At 47.1% G+C, this 18,354-nt stretch overlaps 1 protein-coding gene across 3 annotated transcripts; it reads right to left on the reverse strand.

Moving 5' to 3' along the window:
* Positions 1-10,413: 10,413 nt before the first annotated feature.
* Positions 10,414-16,862, reverse strand: LOC120678823 (ABC transporter A family member 2-like). 3 transcript variants are annotated; one of them, XR_005676822.1, is made up of 17 exons: positions 16,376-16,813; positions 14,660-14,891; positions 14,270-14,439; positions 13,996-14,181; positions 13,715-13,810; positions 13,424-13,624; positions 13,183-13,339; positions 12,876-13,102; positions 12,674-12,791; positions 12,509-12,585; positions 12,332-12,421; positions 12,098-12,241; positions 11,700-12,014; positions 11,529-11,609; positions 11,267-11,443; positions 10,770-11,086; positions 10,414-10,555 (listed from the first exon to the last, which is right to left on the reverse strand). XR_005676822.1 is itself a non-coding variant. In XM_039960213.1 (16 exons), the coding sequence occupies exons 1-16, from the start codon at positions 16,742-16,744 to the stop codon at positions 10,841-10,843; spliced, it is 2,886 nt and encodes a 961-aa protein (XP_039816147.1). In that variant the 5' UTR covers positions 16,745-16,862; the 3' UTR covers positions 10,414-10,840. The 3 variants fall into 3 exon arrangements, 1 of the variants encoding a protein (XP_039816147.1); XR_005676823.1 differs by having other exon boundaries at positions 10,423-10,554; positions 10,777-11,086; XM_039960213.1 differs by having other exon boundaries at positions 10,414-11,086; positions 16,376-16,862.
* Positions 16,863-18,354: the final 1,492 nt, after the last annotated feature.

Raw genomic sequence — 18,354 nt, forward strand, 5'->3', positions numbered from 1 at the left:
TTGGGATTCCATCATGACATCTATGAGGTCTTGGAGAACATCGGTTGGAAGTTATTTTCCGACGGTGTCACGGTAGACATGCAAGAAGAAGTGGTGGATGATGAAGGAGTGCCATGTCTGAAATTTCGAAAGAATGAAGAAAAAGTCATCACCTATGGAGAAATAGGGAGTTTGCTCGGATTCAAAAGTAATGCATATGAAATGGTGCAAGTTGAAGATGGAGAGATTGATGAATTTTGGAAAAATATAGCAAAAGATGTCAACCGCCAAAGGAAGAATATAAGTAATGTGACCCTCCAAATATTCCACTCTTGGTTGAGCAAAAGAATTCTCAGGAGGATGAGAGAATCGAAGGTCACCGACCAAGAATTAAATTGGATGTATACTGCATTGGTGAAGAAGCAAGTGATTGATCCCACCTACATCATGGTTGAAAGGTGGATTTGTGAAGCATCATCCGGTACGGGACAAGTTGGTTCGGGGTGTTATCTCACAATGATAGCCCGAGCCATGAATCCGAGGTTACGAGTGATCCAAAAATTTTATGTCCAGGGAAGAGATATTGGGATTGAACATTTGAGGCAAGGCCATTATATCGGAGGGGACGAAAAGAAGGGATTCACTATTTCTGAGATGGATATTTCCCTCCCCGATCAAAGGCTAAAATTATTTGCAAGAGGGAGGACTGATTGGCGAGTTGAAAATATTGGAAAAAGGGTGAAGAAATCAAAAAGAGGAAGGTTAATTGAAAGAACATCGGCATCGGCACAACAAGAAGACTCGGAAGTAAACATTCCACCGCCAAGTTCCGCTTATTGGAGGAATGAATTTCAAGGTGCATCAAGTGGACAAGGATACCCGCAAAGATGGACGAGTCAATGGGAAGGAAACCAAGAACAAGCATGGGGGCATGCTGCGGCGGCGCCCCCACCATTCAGCAACTACGGCTACCCACCCTCGTCATACCAAGGAGAGATGCCCGACCCGTCATTTGGAGCATAATATTTTAACCTCCCTCAACCGGAACAAGGAATGAGAATCATGGGTGCCTATGCAAGACGAAACATGGAAGATATAGACTCCATCCGGAGGCACACAACCCAACTAGAAGATGGAACCGCGGGAATTGCATATTAAATGGGACTTCTAGGCCTGGCGCCACCGGAACAATTTAATGCAGGAGCATTTCAGCAGTATTATGATCAAGGATACAACGCAAGAGCCAATCAAGGAAAGTGATCGACGGCAAGACCATGAATAAAATGCTCGCACGTGTGGTTTGGATTTTTCTACTTCTTTTCATTTATTTTCAGCATGTGTGCAAGCTTGTGTGTGCGTAGCAATTTTCTGTTTTATTTATTTCAGCATGTGTGAAATTTGCTTTCTTTTGCTTTCATCATCATGATAAATAAATGCATCACCTACGCTTTAATGTTATGGTTAGTAATGATGATAGAAAGTTTGTGCCATGATAAAATATGATGATCGTTGCCGCCTTGTCTACTTTCTTGTGCTTGGTTTATGTATGATTAAACTAATGCTCTCTCTAACATGATATAAAAATTAATTAAATGCTGGCTAATTCAATTGTGGAGGTTATGATAAATTAAGACCCATATCTTTTATTCTTGCTCTCTTACTTAAGTTTGTCAAGGAAAATTTAATTTGGATTTAATTTTGAGCTAACCTTGTCAATGATACCTTTTGCAATTGCTCTACCCTTCTACAAAGCCTAAATGATATATCATAACAAACCATAGAGCAAGAATTATTTTCAGGTGAATTAATTCAGGATTTATCTTCTTTGGTACGAGACTAAGAAGCTGATCATTCCGTATTTTTGCGTACCTCTCTTTTGCTAGCCATTCTATCCATGCATTGTGAGTTTCTATACCGGGAACATCGCAAACCTCACTGGATATCCACCCTTAACCAAAAACATCTTTTTGTGAAACACCTCCTTGACCACAACCTATATATTGAGTATATATTTATTTCGACGGCAAAACAGTGGAATCAAGAGCAAAATTCAGTAAAACATAAGCTTGGGAAGCATCAAAGAGTTCGCAGAAGAAAAATCCGAAGAAGTGGAGGCCTACAGGCAGTAGGCCGGCCGGCCCAACACCTCTAGGCCGGCCGGCCTGCCCCTTTTCCTCCTCTGTTGGCTTCAATCTTTCACGAGGAGATGCTCCATTGAATTCCAAAGTTGAGTCCAGAGAATTGATAAAGATTTTGTGCACTCACTCCATCAAATTATCATCACTTCATTGCTTGAGGACAAGCAAACATTCAAGCATGGGGGGAGGTGGAGTAAGTGCATTGTGTTGCCAATGGTTATGAGGAGCAAAAAGAAAGAAAAAAAAAGGAGAGAAAAAAAAAGAAAAAAATAATGATGAATGATGATGAAAAGCTCATCGGTTCCGTTTGCTTCATTAAACTCCAAGAACTTTGAAGATTATTCTATACTCAATTATTCCAACCATGTGCAATTCGATAACAAGGACTTCAGTTGTGCCTTGGGATCAACCGTTTCCATTTGCACATGTCCACCATCTAAAGTGTGTGTTCCATTATCTCCCTCTCCATAAAGAAATTATTTTCCAATGGTCTTTTTGACGAGTCTCGGTAAATCCATAAGAAGTATTTCTTGTTTTGATAAAATCTTGATTATAATATCTTTTGTTAGGACTAACCTTTCCAGAGCTCCAGATAAAGCCTCACACATACATATGAGAGAAAGAAAGGAGAAAGTTCTAGCAAGTTTGAGAGACAAGATGATCTGAGAGTTTCCATGAGCAAATTGCAATGAGGTTTAAATTATTGATCTTGGTTTAGCATTACTTATGGAACTTACTTTCTTAATTATAAGACTCGTTTAATTTTTAGAGCATGTGCTTAATAATTGTGGGGGAGCATTTAACCTGTATCTACCTTCCACATTGAAAAAGCTGGTTACAACTTGAACTATTAACTGCAAATTACTTTGGGAGCATTGTGTTTTCTCATGTATGATCGAGTGCAGGGATTGGACACTGAAAGGCAGCGCTGATTTTTATCAAAGACTTACTCGAGGACGAGCAAGGTTTAAGCATGGAGGGAATGTTGGCGCTCCTTAAGTATCCATTTTATCCCCTATTTAACTTTGATAATGGCATGAATTTAATATCAGAATCACTAACCATCCTAACCTCGGCCCAATTATTGGTCGTTTTCGCGTTTGCACATTTATTTTGGAGGTAATTCGTTTTTGCAGGTTTTTGACCAATTTTGGAGCATGAAACGATGAGGCCCATGATCACGCGATGACACGAAGAAAGACAAAGGCCAAAGCCCGAACAAAAGGTCGAAGGCCATGATGATTAGAGGCCCGTTCATGCACATCCACTCTCCAATGAAGCCCAAAGGACAAAGCCCACAAGATAAGATCAAGATACTTCGGGGCTAAGCAAAGCAAAGAGATATTTAAAGAAGAATTTTCCATACTATCCTTCTCCTCGAAGAAATCTCGAAGATAACGACGTCTAATGGGGTGCAATCGTGAAAGACATAAACTCTAGAAGATTCCAGGAGACTTGGGGAGAAAGAAGAACATGAGACGGCGAAGGAATGAGCTAGGCCGGCCGGCCTAGGCCCATTGGGCCGGCTGGCCCAGCCCTTTTTTAGGTCAGTTCGACCTCCCCTTTGACCGAGGGTTCCCTGAGGCTTTTTAAAGACCCCTCCCCAAGGTTCACGCAGAGATCAATTTGGGAGACGACGCCAAGGAGCATAGAAGATAGAGGGACACCTCTCGGAGAGCCGAGGGTCGTGCTAGTTGTCCAGGGTTTGCCCTAGCTGATGTGGGAACCTTGCAAGGAAGACCACGTCGGAGATTTGGAGCTAGGATCATCAAGATCAAGGTAGAACCCCGGTTGTGATCTTGTGATGTACAATCATTCATGGTGAAGTTATTTGTGATTCCGAATGTTTAGCGACCATGTTCTCTCTTTCGATTTCATTCTTTTCTTTGGGTTTGCTTCATCCTAGATCTATTATCGAGATAGATCGCTTAGCATGATCTTGTAGTCATGGTGGCTAGAGGTTCATGGCCGAACTACCAAAGGGGGTTCGACTAGCTTCAGGGTACTTTTGTCGAAAGGGGTGGCGTCGTGACAGGCCGTTGCCACTAAGTAGGTGGGGTATCGAGGGATCGGATTGGAGATTTTGAGTTTAAAGATGCTTTTCATTGAGATTCACATCTATCTTACTTCACTACATCTAGCTGGAACTACAACATATGCATGATCTAGGTGATCTAGATTGGTTATCTCTAACTTTCTCTTGCTACCTTCGGTGTTTGTCATTTTTAATAGATTAGATTCATTTTTCACCATCTCAACACAAAGGAATCTCTATGCTAGTAGATTGTTTCTTGTCTCTTTGGTTCCGTGGATTGATAAACTTTGGGGGAATACTCTGAGGGAAAAGCTACACGAAACCGTACGCTTGCGGTATATAAATCGGGGGCGCTAAGGAGCGTCAACAATCACCATCTTGCGTTCGCCACCAAGGCTCCCAGCAAACAAAGGCTAAGTGACCCCAAGTCACCAAGACAAGGCCATCGCCACCGTCTCTCTCAAAGTGTCACCAACGGCACCGTCTTCACTATCGGAGCTTCTCACCAAGAGGGGTCTCCTTCCCCGCACAAAGTGTTGTTGCCTCTCCAAACCAAGTCGGAGGATCACACGACGAGTACACAAGATGCTTGCCGCAGGAAGACTTTCTCTCAAGCTAGTTCTCTCAAGAACTAAGCCTAATCAAGCACTAAGTACTCTCACAAGTGTGCTTAAGCCTATATGATGTACAATGAAACTCTATGGTGGTCGGAGGTGTTCTTCAAGTGTAGTAAGCTTTCAGCAACTCCAGCACCCTCAAATGACCCGGCCTTGGGGGTATATATAGGCAGCACAAGCAAATATAGCCGTTGGAGAAAAGCTACCAGAAAAATACTTAACGCCGGTTAATCCGACGCACCTCCAATAGCCATCGTCGGTTCAACCGGTGATACTAAACTGCCCGCCTCAAAAACTAGCCGTTACGTGTACGGGCAATCAACCGATGATGCGTCGGTTTAACCGGTGAGTGTAGTTGTGCTGTGAACTCTAAAAACCAACTCTCTGGACAACTGCACCGACGTTCACCAAGACCCTATCGTCGGTTCATCCGGTGTATAGACCTTGCCTCAGCTTCTGGGTCCATTGCACCGACATATTCAAATTCCCTAACGTCGGTTCAACCGGTGAAACCAAAATTCCTGATGTGCTCCAAGTCAATGCACCGATGTATGTGATTTTCTCAGCGTCTGTTTAACCGGTGATACTAAAGTATCTCTATCTTGATTTCTTTGACTTGGTTTCTTTGAGGGTCTCTTCAATTATTTGTCCTTTGGACCGAAGAGGCCCTTCGGGCCTAGCTACGCCTATCTTCTCTTTGTCATCACTTGAACCTAAAAGCCTGATAATGGTCATCTTTAACAATCATATTAGTCCAAGTGTTGTGTTGTCTATATCAATCACCAAAACAATATATTGAAATATGGCATGAGAGGCCATTTTCGCTACAGGCGGCTCAGGAGCGGGTCCGCGCGGCTACCATCACCTGGGAGCGCGAGCGCTCCGTGGCCGATGCTCTTGCTCGCTGCATCGCCGAGGCGGAGCACTACATCCTCCTCTTCTCCAGCCAGCAGCCCGTCGTCCCCTTCGCCGAGCACACTGCCTCTTCCTCCCACCAGGCTCTGCCCTCGGGTTCTGGACCCCGGCTCGACCCGACCGATCCCATGGTCGCCCAGCTCCACCTTCAGGCCGCCGGCGTCCAGAACATCAAAGCCCTGGTCTCCGTCCTCCTCGACCCTACGTCCACCTCCTACGGGCGCTGGAGGGACCAGGTCCTCCTCGCCCTCCGCCGCTACGCCCTCAACGACCATGTCCTCCTCGACACGCCAGTCGAGGCATGGGACGTGGTGTGGCTGTGCCTCGACAGCGTCGCTATGTCCTGGATCTTTGGGACCATCTCCTTAGATCTGTAGGTCATCGTCTGGACTCACGGCGGCACCGCGCGACAGGCCTGGCTGGCGCTCGAGGGGCAGTTCCTCGGCAATGCCGAGTTCCGCGCTCTCCAGCTCGACGCCACCTTCCGCACCTTCGAGCAGGGGGACCTCTCCGTTGGTGAGTTTTGCAGGAGGATGCAGGGCATGGATGATGCTCTTCATGACCTCGGGTGCCTGGTGCTCGACCGGGTCTTGGTACTCAATGTCCTGCGGGGTCTCAACTCCACCTATGACCACCTGCGGACATGGATTACCCGCCAGGGGCCCTTCCCCTCCTTCCTGCAGGTCCGGGACGACCTCGTTCTCGAGGAGATCACCAGGGGTCCCGCGACCGGCTCGTCCTCGTCCTCCTCCACCGCGCTCGTGGCTGCTCCATCGGCTTCCTCCGCCTCGCCAGCCACCCCCCTCCTTGGTGCTCCTCCCACCGGGCAGATCGGCAGTCGGGGGGCCGTGGTGGACGTCATCAGTGGGGGGGACATGGTGGTGGTGGTACTGGTGGCCCTGCTTCTGGTGGTACTGGTACCGGTGGTGGTTCTGCTCCTGGTTCTGGTGGGGGGCCCTGCTCCCGCTCCTGCCCCTGCCCCTGGAGGTACGCCCTAGCCATCCTTCAGCAACCCACAGTCAGGGCGCATCTCGATGTGGCCGTTCTAGGGTCAGGGGGGCTCTCGCCCACAGCAGCCGGCGGCCATGTTCACCGGTGCTGCTCCCCTGTTCGCGCCGTCCTGGACTCCACCTGCTCAGCCCAGCTAGCCACCGACCTGGACTGGGGGTGGGACCAGGCCGCGCTGGCGTAGTCCTTCAGTACCATGGGGCTGACACCACTGGTCTGCACTGAGTGGATCGCCGACTCGGGTGCCTCCTTCCACACCACCCCAGATGCCGATTTCCTCTCTTCTGTCTGACCCCCACATCCCTCTTGCCCTTCTTCCATCATGGTTGGCGATGGGTCTTGTCTTCTTGTCAACGCCGTGGGTTCTGCTCCTGGTTCTTTCCGTCTTCACAATGTTCTTGTTGCTCCTCAGATGATTCATAATCTTCTTTCCATTTACCAGTTTACTGCTGACAATTCTTGTTTCATCGAATTTGACTCCTCTGGTCTTACTGTGAAGGATTCGGCTTCCCGGCGTCTGCTCCTCCAATGTGACAGCTCGGGGCCCCTTTACACCCTTCGTCTTCTTGCTTCCGCTGCTTCGCCTTTGACTTCTTCTTCATCTGTTGCCTTTGCCGCGACGCCATCTTCCACCACCTGGCACCGCCGGCTTGGTCACCCCGGCCACGATGTTTTGGCTCAGCTTAGTCGTAGTATAGATGTTCCTTGTACTAGGACCCTGCTGAGCACTTCTGCCATGTGTGCCAGCAAGGTCGTCATGTTAGACTTCCTTTTTCTTCTTCTTCTTCGCATACGACACATGCCTTTGATCTTGTTCACTGTGACCTGTGGACTTCTCCTGTACCCAGCATTTCTGGTTATAAATACTATCTGGTGGTAGTTGATGATTTCTCTCATTACTCTTGGACTTTTCCTTTGCGCTCCAAGTCTGAGACCTTTCCCACCCTCCTCCACTTCTTTGCCTGGGTGTCCACTCAGTTCGGCCTCACCACTAAGGCCATCCAGTGTGACAACGGGCCTGAGTTCGACAACTCCACCTCCCGTTCTTTCTTTCTCTCTCGGGGTGTTCAGCTGCGCATGTCTTGTCCGTATACCTCTCCCCAGAATGGCAAGGATGAGCGGATGATTCGCACGACGAACGACATCATGCGCACCCTTCTGATCCAGGCCTCTCTGCCTCCCTGCTTCTGGGCTGAGAGTCTCCACACTGCCAACTACTTGCTCAACCGTCTTCCGTCCACGGCTTCTCCTGCTCCCACTCCGCACCACGCTCTTTTCAGTACCCCTCCTCGCTATGACCACCTTCATGTCTTCGGGTGTGCATGTTATCCTAACATCTCCGCCACTGCTCCTCACAAGCTGGCACCCCGCTCGACTCGTTGTGTGTTTCTTGGTAACTCCCCTGACCACAAGGTGTACCAATGCTTTGACCTCACCTCTCGCCGGGTCCTCATCTCACGACACGTTGTGTTTGACGAGTCGGATTTCCCCTACTCCACCTCCTCTACACCTTCCCCTGACCCCGAGTTGCAGTCCCTGTTTTCACCTGACACAGTGGTTCAGCCACCTTTGTATGTATGTCCTTTTCCTGCAGGTATCCCTGGTACACCGGCTGCACCTCGCGCAGCCCCGGTGCCTTCTGTCGCGCCACGCGCGGCCCCGGTGTCTCCTGCTGCGCCACGCGCGGCCCCGGTGCCTCCTCCTGCGCTTGCGCACTACGCTCAGCTGGTGCAGGTTTACCGGCGTTGTTCGGTGCCGGCACCGGCGCCGACTCCGGCTCTGGAGGCTCCTACATCGCCTACACCGGAGCCTGCGCCGCCGCCACCTCCACCATCTCGCTCTCGTGTCGAGCCGGTGGTGTACCACCTGCCCGTCATCCATCGGGACCCTGGTCATATCCATCCCATGGTGACTCAGCGAATGGCTTCTCAGCCCGCGACTCTCTCCGCCACCGAGGGAGAGCCGCAGATCTCTCCGGTACCCTCCTCTGTTCGCGACTCCCTGGCGGATCCTCACTGGCGTCGTTCGATGGAAGAGGAGTACGCGGCTCTTCTTGCCAACCAGACGTGGGACCTCGTGCCACGTCCGTCTGGTTGTAATGTGGTCACTGGCAAGTGGATCTGGACGCATAAGCGTCGGGCTGATGGCACACTGGATCGCTACAAGGCTCGCTGGGTACTCCGGGGTTTCACCCAGCGGCCTGGTGTGGACTATGATGAGATTTTCAGTCCAATGGTGAAGCTTGCTACAGTGCGCACGGTCCTCTCGCTCGCTCTTTCTCACTCATGGCCCTGCACCAGCTGGATGTGAAGAATGCGTGTCTCCATGGCACTTTATCAGAGACAGTCTATTGTAGTCAGCCAGCGGGATTTGTGGACTCCAGTCGTCTGGACATGGTCTGCCGGCTCAACAAGTCTCTCTATGGTCTGAAGCAGGCTCCTCAGGCTTGTATTCTCGGTTTGCCACGTTTTTGCTGATATTGGGGTTCACCGAGGCTAAGTCTGATACTTCTCTGTTCATCTACCGCCGTGGGGATGAGACTGCATACATGTTGCTCTATGTTGATGACATTGTGCTCACAGCCTCCAGTCAGCCGTTGCTTCAGCGCATCATCTCCTCTCTGCAGCAGGAGTTTGCTATGAAGGATCTTGGTCAGCTCCATCACTTCTTGGGTGTTACTGTTGAGCCTCGCCCTTCTGGCCTTCTCCTTCACCAGCGGCAGTATGCACTTGATATTCTGGAGCGGGCTGGGATGACTGATTGCAAGCCATGCTCCACTCATGTCGACACTCAGGCGAAGCTGTCTGCTGCTCAAGGTGATCCCGTGGCTGATCCTACTGCCTACCGGAGTCTTGCTGGAGCCTTGCAGTACCTCACTTTCACCAGGCCGGACCTCACATATGCCGTTCAGCAGGTCTGCCTTCATATGCATGATCCCCGGGAGTCACATCTTGCTGCGCTGAAGTGTCTACTCCGCTACGTCTGTGGCACTGTTGACTTTGGCCTGGTTCTTCACCGCTCTCCCTCTGCTGAGCTGGTTGTCTACACCGATGCTGACTGGGCTGGCTGTCCGGATACTCGCCGCTCCACTTCCGGCTATGCCGTCTTCCTGGGCGGCAACCTTGTCTCCAGGTCGTCCAAGCGGCAGCCGGTTAGTCTCCCGCTCCAGTGCCGAGGCGGAGTACCGTGCTGTCGCTAACGGCATGGCGGAGGCGTTCTAGCTTCGACAGCTCTTGGTAGAGCTCCATAGCCCGCTCGCCAAGAGCACGCTCGTCTACTGCGATAACATCAGCACCGTGTATCTCTCCACCAACCCCGTTCAGCATCAATGGACGAAACATGTGGAGATCGACTTGCACTTCGTTCGCGACCGGGTTGCTATCGGCGATGTTCGGGTCCTCCATGTCCCGACCACCTCCCAGTTTGCCGACATCTTCACCAAGGGTCTCCCCTCCTCGACTTTCTCGGAGTTTCGCTCCAGCCTCAACGTAGCAGGTGGCTAGTTGTGGCTGCGGGGGGGTGTTGTCCCTGTGTGTGCTTTCTTCGTTCTCTAGTCTTGAACTCCGCTGCGCCGGCAGACTGCGCGGGGGGTAGTGTATATGTGTTAGGCCCATCTGGAGGCACATGTACATCTACTATATTGCCCACCCCTCTAGGGTTTGGAGGAATACAATGAGTCATTTCCTCTAACAATTAAGATAGCCGATAAGTACTTCGTAGCTGGAAATAGTAAAAATGTAATTCGATTGTATCTCTGTCAAGTCCTTTTTGCCGCACAGCAGAAAATGTCATGCTGTAGAATCTTTCACCAATTACCACTACATAGTTATGATGTTCTAGGAATCTAGGTTCTAGCATAAGCAGGGGCGGATCTACATGGGGGGCTAGGGGGGATCAAGCCCCCCCCCCCCCCTACCTCCCCAAGATACATGGAAGCCCCCCTAAGCCCCTCCAACATTTTTGGGATGAAACAATGAAGAGAAAGAGGGGAGGAAGAGGAAGAGAAGAGGAAGAAGAAGAGAGTTAACATGAGCCCCCTCTAGTTGTTCAACCTAGATTCGCCACTGAGCATAAGCAATACAAATATAGACACACCTAAGATAATTTACATGAAAAACAATCCTAACTTTGCACCCCTACTCATCTTTTTATGAGACCTGGCTCGGGTCAATGATATACCCGACTGGACCTTCACGGGCCATGGAGGCCCTACGAGAAATCGAGGGCGGCCTCCTGAGCTCAACATTGGCTGGCACTGGCATCTCGTCAGAGTGACCAGAAATGCAGAGTGATCCATTTTCATCCTGATCCCAGTAAACCTCAACCATGACGCCTCTTGGATGCTCTTCTGTCTCAGTTCCAGGAATACCAACAAAACGAGCACCCTTCGGAATCTGCATTGTCAAAGAGGCAAAATCAAATAAGAGAAACTATATTCTAATGTATTCCCAGATATGCAGTTTTTTTTTGACACAATCAGATAAGCAAACTATTGCTACTTGATAACAATATGTCTACATCTCAGAGGTCTTAAGATAAGTGTGGTAGTGTTCTTAGGATTACAAAGCACAGACCTGAATTGTTGCTCCTGATGACAGGTTCAGAGACACCAAGGTGCCTTCAGCAGTAGAGCTCTCCAGCTCTGCCTGCTTTGCAATGTTCAAGAAAACCTCTTCAAGTGTTGTGAGACCAAGTTGAATATCTGATATTCCAAATTCCCCCTCCCTGTCTTGCAATTCCCCGAAGAATCTCTGTTTGTGGAAGTTTTAGTATATACTTTACCTTTTCGAAAGAAAAAAAATATGTATATGAGGGTTCTGAGCACCAAGGTCTTACCGTCAGAAGCGGCTCTTTGTGATGGGGGATGACAAATGTCAAGAACGTCCTGCTCTCCTCTTTCGGGTGAACATCAAGCCGCTGGTCAGCACAAAAGAAAAAAGACATTTATATCCAAGATGCTTAGAGAACTAATGTTAAGTGAATCTTGTTTAATCATAAGACACATACTTCCTTAAAGAACCATTTGACAGCTTCTATGTTGGGATTAACCGGGGCCTCGGTGTTGCTGTTGATGTTAGGGCTCTGCATGTGGCCATTTCCAGAGAAATTGACGTTTGCGATGTATCCTGTTCCAAATTTCGACTTCAGCCTTATCGATGTACCAATGCACCGCAGTTTCCCCTTTGCCATTATAGCTATCCGGTCACTCAGAATATCAGCCTCCTCCATGGAATGGGTGGTCAAGACAATAGCTCTTCCTTTCTTGGCCTCTTCTATGATGTCCCAAACGTGCCTCCTTGTTATTGGATCCATGCCAGTAGTCTACATAAGATACACATGGTCATATACCACATGTGGAATGGGAGTCTAAAATCAAAGTAATGCTAAATTTGTTATGCCCTTACCGGTTCATCGAGAAAGACCAATTTTGGGTCACCAATTAGAGCTATCGCAACACTTAAGCGGCGCTTCATTCCTCCACTGTAACTGCCTGCTCTAACATTGGTAACCTGGCTGAGCTTCACTTTGGCTAACGATTCTTCTGCTACCTGTGTTTGGTGATCAACCATAGAAAAATCAAAATGCGATACCATATGGATTTTAAAGAGAACAAGTAAAAGTATTCTTAAGAAACATACTGATGTGATAGCTGATGGAGGCAATCCCTTGATACTGGCAAACAATTCCATGTGCTCTTTAGCTGTTAATGCATCCCACAGGATATCAAACTGCAAAATAATTGAAAAAAATATTTATATCCTTTTTTAAATACATCACCACTTGCATCACGAGTACAAAAATGACTACAGTACTACCTGTGGACAGACTCCAATCATCCTACGAATGTTTGTCATCCCCGCAGTGCTTCGGACAGAATGACCATAAATGAATGCTGTGAAATGTTTAGTTTGTACCATTAGCATGTCGGCAATTATTTTGGGAAAAATATATCAAAATCTGCTTTAATGAATGATACTTACCATCACCTCCTGTAATTGGTGTGATTCCAGTCAGACAACTAATTGTAGTTGTTTTACCAGCTCCATTAGGCCCAAGAAGACAGAATAACTGGTCCTTCTCAAGGTTCACCCATAAGCCCTGAAGAAATTTTTAGGTTATGAATTATCGATCAAAACAAGCAAGTTGCATGTAGTCCATGCCAGAAGCTAACTGATAACTTACTTTGACAGAATGAAATGGCTTAGTTGTTGAGCATTTGCAACAACCAATGCTGAAAGTTCCTGGATATGTCTTCCGCAGACCATGTATTTGAACTGCAACACCAGGATCCACCTCACTGTTCGCAGCTTGCTCCTTTACTAGGTTTTCCTCCGCAAGAACATCCTCATCAGTAGGGCTAGCATCATCGGCTGGACGGCTTGAACCGAAAAAGCTAAAGAGGCCTCCCTCTGGAATGCAGATTAATGGCTAGTATAAGAAACTATAGTTGAAACAATATGAAGAGCTACTGAGTACTTCAATTTCTGACCTTGCATCTTGCCTCCTTTACCCGTCCAGTATGAGGGCATAAGAAAGTAGAAAACTGACTTTCGGACACCATTTACATTTGGAAGTATGTTGTCAAAGTAGATTGCCAAGACAAACCACAAGAAAAACGTGGAGATGAGCCATTTATATATATCGTCCTGTTAGATATTTGTGAACAGTAAGAGCTTGAAATCTAGTGGCTAAAAGATGTAGTATCTAAATAAGGAATGTTTTGCACATACTATAGTAATGACGCAGTCCATCTCAAAAGACGGGCACTCCCCACGCTGATTCCAGCTGATACCTTTATCTTCAGGAGTGGCTGTTGCCCTTCCAAGAATGTTGAGGGCTTTGGCAAATACATCAGGAGGAAAGAGAGACCACAATGTTCGGTACAATTTTTTGTAGTCACTCGAATATGGGAACCCAAAGGTGGTAACAAGCTGCACATGGAGGCAATAACAAATGTTTTTGCATATATTCTGACAAAATGGAATACTGGATTCAAAAGATGATGATTAACAAAGCATTACCTGAGTCAAAAACCCAATAATGAATATTGCAAATCCAACAGTGGTAGCTGATGCTGCCTTTGCTACGAATGTGGATATCATGAAGGCAAAACTAAGCTGCAGCAAACATCATAGATTTGTATGTAAGGGGGGACATTTAGCAAAAAGTATGCTTTGCAAATATGATAAGAATAAGGAAAATGTACAAACAAAATCCATCCATGAGATGAGTTCTTAACAAAATTGAGCATTACAAATGGGCACAATCAAAACAAACATGTCGATCAATATGTCCCACGTACCATGTTCAGTTGGAACAGGAAGAACAGGAGGAATAGGATTGCAAAATTATTATTAAGGAAGAAGTCAAACTGGAACATCATCCCAAATAGCACAGTAAAAAGTGCTGAAAGTGTTGTAAGAAGCGCCTCCCAAGTAAACCATGATAACCAGTAGGCTGATTCATAAAGCCCCATGGTAGACATAGCCTGCAAATATGTCAAATCTTTGGGTTACTCAAAGCATAAAAGAAATGTAAATTTCAGAATGCTGTGAGACAACGGGTAAAGTTTGAACCTGACGAAGTTTTAATTCTTTCTCTGTCACCAAGGCACTGATTTGAAAAACAAATCCAAACATTGCAATCGCAAGGAAGAAAGTTGGCCCTGCTTGGGCAATGGTAGAGAAGGTTTCTGTGGCTGGGTGAGCAAATTCCTTGAACCCCACAGTCCAGATAAAATTTGGATCTGTTACAATCATGAAAATTTAGACTTATTCTCCAAGCACAATTAACTAATGGAACTAAACATGCAACTAACATTTACTTATGTAGACAATAGTAAATCATCTGAAGAACATAGTATTTAAAAAGTACAAACAAGCAGGAATTGCTGTCACCGAGCATGAGACTTATAGTATATGCATAGAAGCAACAATTTCATTAAAGAAGCATGGAAGAAGTAATACCTCCAATAAGCAGCCTTGCCATTTCTCTCTCAGCTGCAACTTGAAGTGGTATCTGGAACTTGAAGGTGGGGTCTTCATATGTTCCTCTCCGTGCTACAGGAGTAGAGTTTGTCTGGATACCATACTTTATCTGAGTGGCATTTATATCTTGAAAATGTAATGCACCAGGGCAGCGCATTGGGTTTTGAAACAGCCAAGCATCAACATCATCCGGAGTCCTAAAACCTAAAACCTGAGAAATCACTGGGAATCAATCAGATAACCTGTTGAGTAATAATCAATTCTGGAGTGAAGTTGCAAAATTGATCAAGTTTTGGCTAGTGCACATACTCCAACTATTTGAAATAGGTTTTTTGGAACTAATACATAAGGATTAACAAAGTGGACCAAATGACTTGGTGGGTCACTAATTTGGCAAGGGCAATAAAGCACAAATAAAGACAAAAATGCCTAGAAATTCTAGGATAACCTACACTTAGGAACTACCAGAGAGCCAGGTTGAGACAATACATCTGGGCTCAGAGAGAGTAATATAATTTTCAGGTTACCACCAAATCCTAGCTGACAACAAATGACAACCTGATAGTAAATCATGAGAAGTCAAATGCCATATTTTACTTGATTCAGTGTATAAAAGAAAAAATCAGCAGTCGAATTTAATTAACTAATTCATACTATGGAATCGGACTCATGAATGCCAGGACTCCCAGCTGAGCAGGACAGTTAAAGTTCCTGATCATTACGGCTTCACACTTAAATAATATACTAACTTACAGAACCCTCGCAACAGTTCATTGATAACATCGTTTAGACTATGTGAAGATGCAAACCATGCACTCTTTCCCTAAAATTCTCCAACATATTCTTAGTTAACATCCCGAGGTGCATCCTCACCATCTTTGTTTCCAAGGGAAGGCCTTAATACACACCGGAGCACGAAAGTGGCATGAAACAACATCAACCAAATTAGCTGTTCCGTGTGGACCTGAAAGTTCCCCAGATCACATGAGCAACAAACTAGGCATCCTTTTCACACTGCCCTTTGGAAAGCTCACAAAATTCTACCATCTAAATTCTGAAGTGAGTGCCCACCACTTCCATCCAAAAGCCTGATGGACAGAAATCAGATACTAAAACTGGCAACATTGCCTAAATGATGATCTAATTCACCATCAAAGTACCGCTCTGCTTGAAAATTAATAAGGAGATAAAACAATCCGTGACAGCTGACAAGAATTAATACAGTTAAGTTGAACTAGATTTATTGTGAAGTCCAAAAACTCAATTGTATGCATAGGTTTCACCGTTGTCAACAACAAATTCTCCAAACTCATGCAGCTCCTTAATTAAAATCGCTTACTGAAATGCCCCAAAATTCTCCCTTTCATCAAGAGACTAAACAGACATGTACCCAAATATTCACGTGGTTTTGTTTGTCGCCCAGGGGAAAAACCGCGCCCCTGAAATAAATCGAATCTTTCTCCACCCAGAACCCAAATTCCTGTTCTCAAAGAGAAAAGGAAAACCACAAATTTGTCACACCAAACGTGCGAGCACGACATTCCCCACCCGGACAGGCCAGCCCAACTCCGCACGCGAGATCACACACCAATTTCCACGGCAAAAATCGAGAAAGAAACACAATCTTCCCCAACGCAAACCGGTAACTGACGAAACTGACGCGGAAACAAAAGGAGGGAGGGAGGAATTCAGGACCTTGTCGGCGGGGATGGGCCGGCCGGGGTTGTTCCTCCGGATGGCGTCTACGAGTCCCCTGACGCGGGCGCTGCCGCCGTCGCTCCAGAGGAAGTCGTAGCAGGGGGACTTGATGAAGAACTTGTCCTCGCAGGGCGGGATCGGCGGCGCGACGAGCGCGGCCGGGTCCGGCACGTTGCGGTAGGCGGTGGTGCTGGAGAACCTGGAGCGGACGGCGCGGTCGATGCAGAAGATGAGGAAGATGAAGACGAGCGAGGAGAAGAGCTGCAGCGCCGCCGACCGGCGGTGGCGCCAGGTGAGCGTGGCGTTCTTGCGGAGCAGCGAGCGGTACTGCTGCCACGCGAGCGCGCCGCCGCTCAGGAGCTCCATCGGGGCCTGCCGGGATCGTCGCGGCCCGAGTTCCTTCTTCTCGGCTGGCGCGCTCTGCTCTCGGTCGCGCTTTCTCGGAGATTTCCGGGGACCAGTCTGAGGTTTGGGTATTTATAAGGGGGCAGTTCGAAAACGGCCAGCGGCGGAGAGGAGGAAGACGGGGTCTCGTGGGGCCCACATGTCTGCCTGCACCTTCAGATCGGCCTTGCGGCTGAATGAGCCGCAGTCCGCAGATTCAGAGAGCGCCTCCTTTTCTTTTTATTTTTTTCTTTCTTTCTTTTTGAGATACTACCAAACTAGTTGTGATTAATTCATATGAGTAGCGTAAATTAAATTGATAAAGATTTTGCAGTTGGGATTTATAAGAATTTTGTGACTCTTATTTATTTAATTTTTTACAATGGCTAGACGCTGGATTAGTGTAAGAGACGCTAGAAATGAATATCTTTTCCCATAAAAGAGCATAATGATGGATGCATCAATATTAATATGAATTTGGATATACTCAATCAATGAGCCCTTCTTGGACTTTGGATGTTTCTTCTCCCTATGCTCTTAGACATAAATGATAAAGAGAGGGAACTGGAAATCATTAATGCTAATCGTAGGGTGTCTGACGTGATGAAAAATATCTGATATGGATGGGCGTAATGTGACCATTCCCAGCCTCCCACCTACACCACCCTCTCCCAGTGGCGGATGCAGTATGAGAGACAAGGGGGGCTGAAACAATAGATATATTGATTTGTGTGAAGATTTAATGGTAATTTGATGCTTTTGCTACAGTGATTTACATGTAATTAGGGGCTCTTAGGGGGGCTGGAGCCCCCCAACCCCCCTTTGGATCCGCCGCTGCCCTCTCCTGTTGATCTTTTTAACTGCAGCTGGATAAGCCTCCCCATATGGGAGCCTTATCTATTCTTTCATCTCCACAGTTCCTCCTAATTGCGTACTCTTCCTTGAAATCAACTAGTCTGGCGATCGGCACGATGAGCTCGGCCATCTCCATCTAGAGTTTCTCTCAACCCCACTATCCTGAGCAAGTGAGTGTCCCCTGCAACGGAGCCCCAGCCCCCATGAGTCTTGAGGCGGGCAGCAAACGAGAAGCCGGAACGCGACGAGCTCCTACACGCCAATCCGCAAGCAACGTGACGCACATGTTGCGGTTGCATGCGGTGGGTTTTTTGAACTCTATCGGATGGCTTTGAAGAATTTTTAGTATCTTTTGTATGTTGCAATTATTATTGTTTCTTGTTGCAGATAGTGTTTTTCTTAGCTGAATATGCTATGTTTTTACGTTGCACATGAATAATGAAAGGAGTTTTACTGTAGCATGTAGGACACCGTCCGATATGCTAGCCGTGGACGTCGGACAGGGTAGTAACGAGTCATCAAGACTTTTGTATACCCCATGTTGCGTCGTTTGCATGCGCATTCAAACAACTCCATTACCCCACAGTAACGGGATCTATTACTTAAATTGAGAATTTCCCAAGGGTTTGTTCGATGAAGGACACATGTAAAATTTTCCGAAACTTAGAGGCCCACTAGTCATTATCGTCGTTGGTATATATATATATATATGGACGAATGTTGCACTCGTCAACCGT

The sequence above is a fragment of the Panicum virgatum genome, chromosome 6N (assembly GCF_016808335.1).
Source record: "Panicum virgatum strain AP13 chromosome 6N, P.virgatum_v5, whole genome shotgun sequence".
Classification (NCBI taxonomy): Eukaryota; Viridiplantae; Streptophyta; class Magnoliopsida; order Poales; family Poaceae; genus Panicum; species Panicum virgatum.

Coding starts and splice junctions, on each gene's coding strand:
- LOC120678823 (XM_039960213.1), bottom strand. CDS start 16,744: ATGGAGCTCCTGAGCGGCGGCGCGCTCGCGTGGCAGCAGTACCGCTCG. Junction 12,422..12,508: donor TGATTGGAGTCTGTCCACAG/GTAGTACTGTAG, acceptor ATTATTTTGCAG/TTTGATATCCTGTGGGATGC. Junction 11,610..11,699: donor TCAAATGGTTCTTTAAGGAA/GTATGTGTCTTA, acceptor TGTGCTGACCAG/CGGCTTGATGTTCACCCGAA.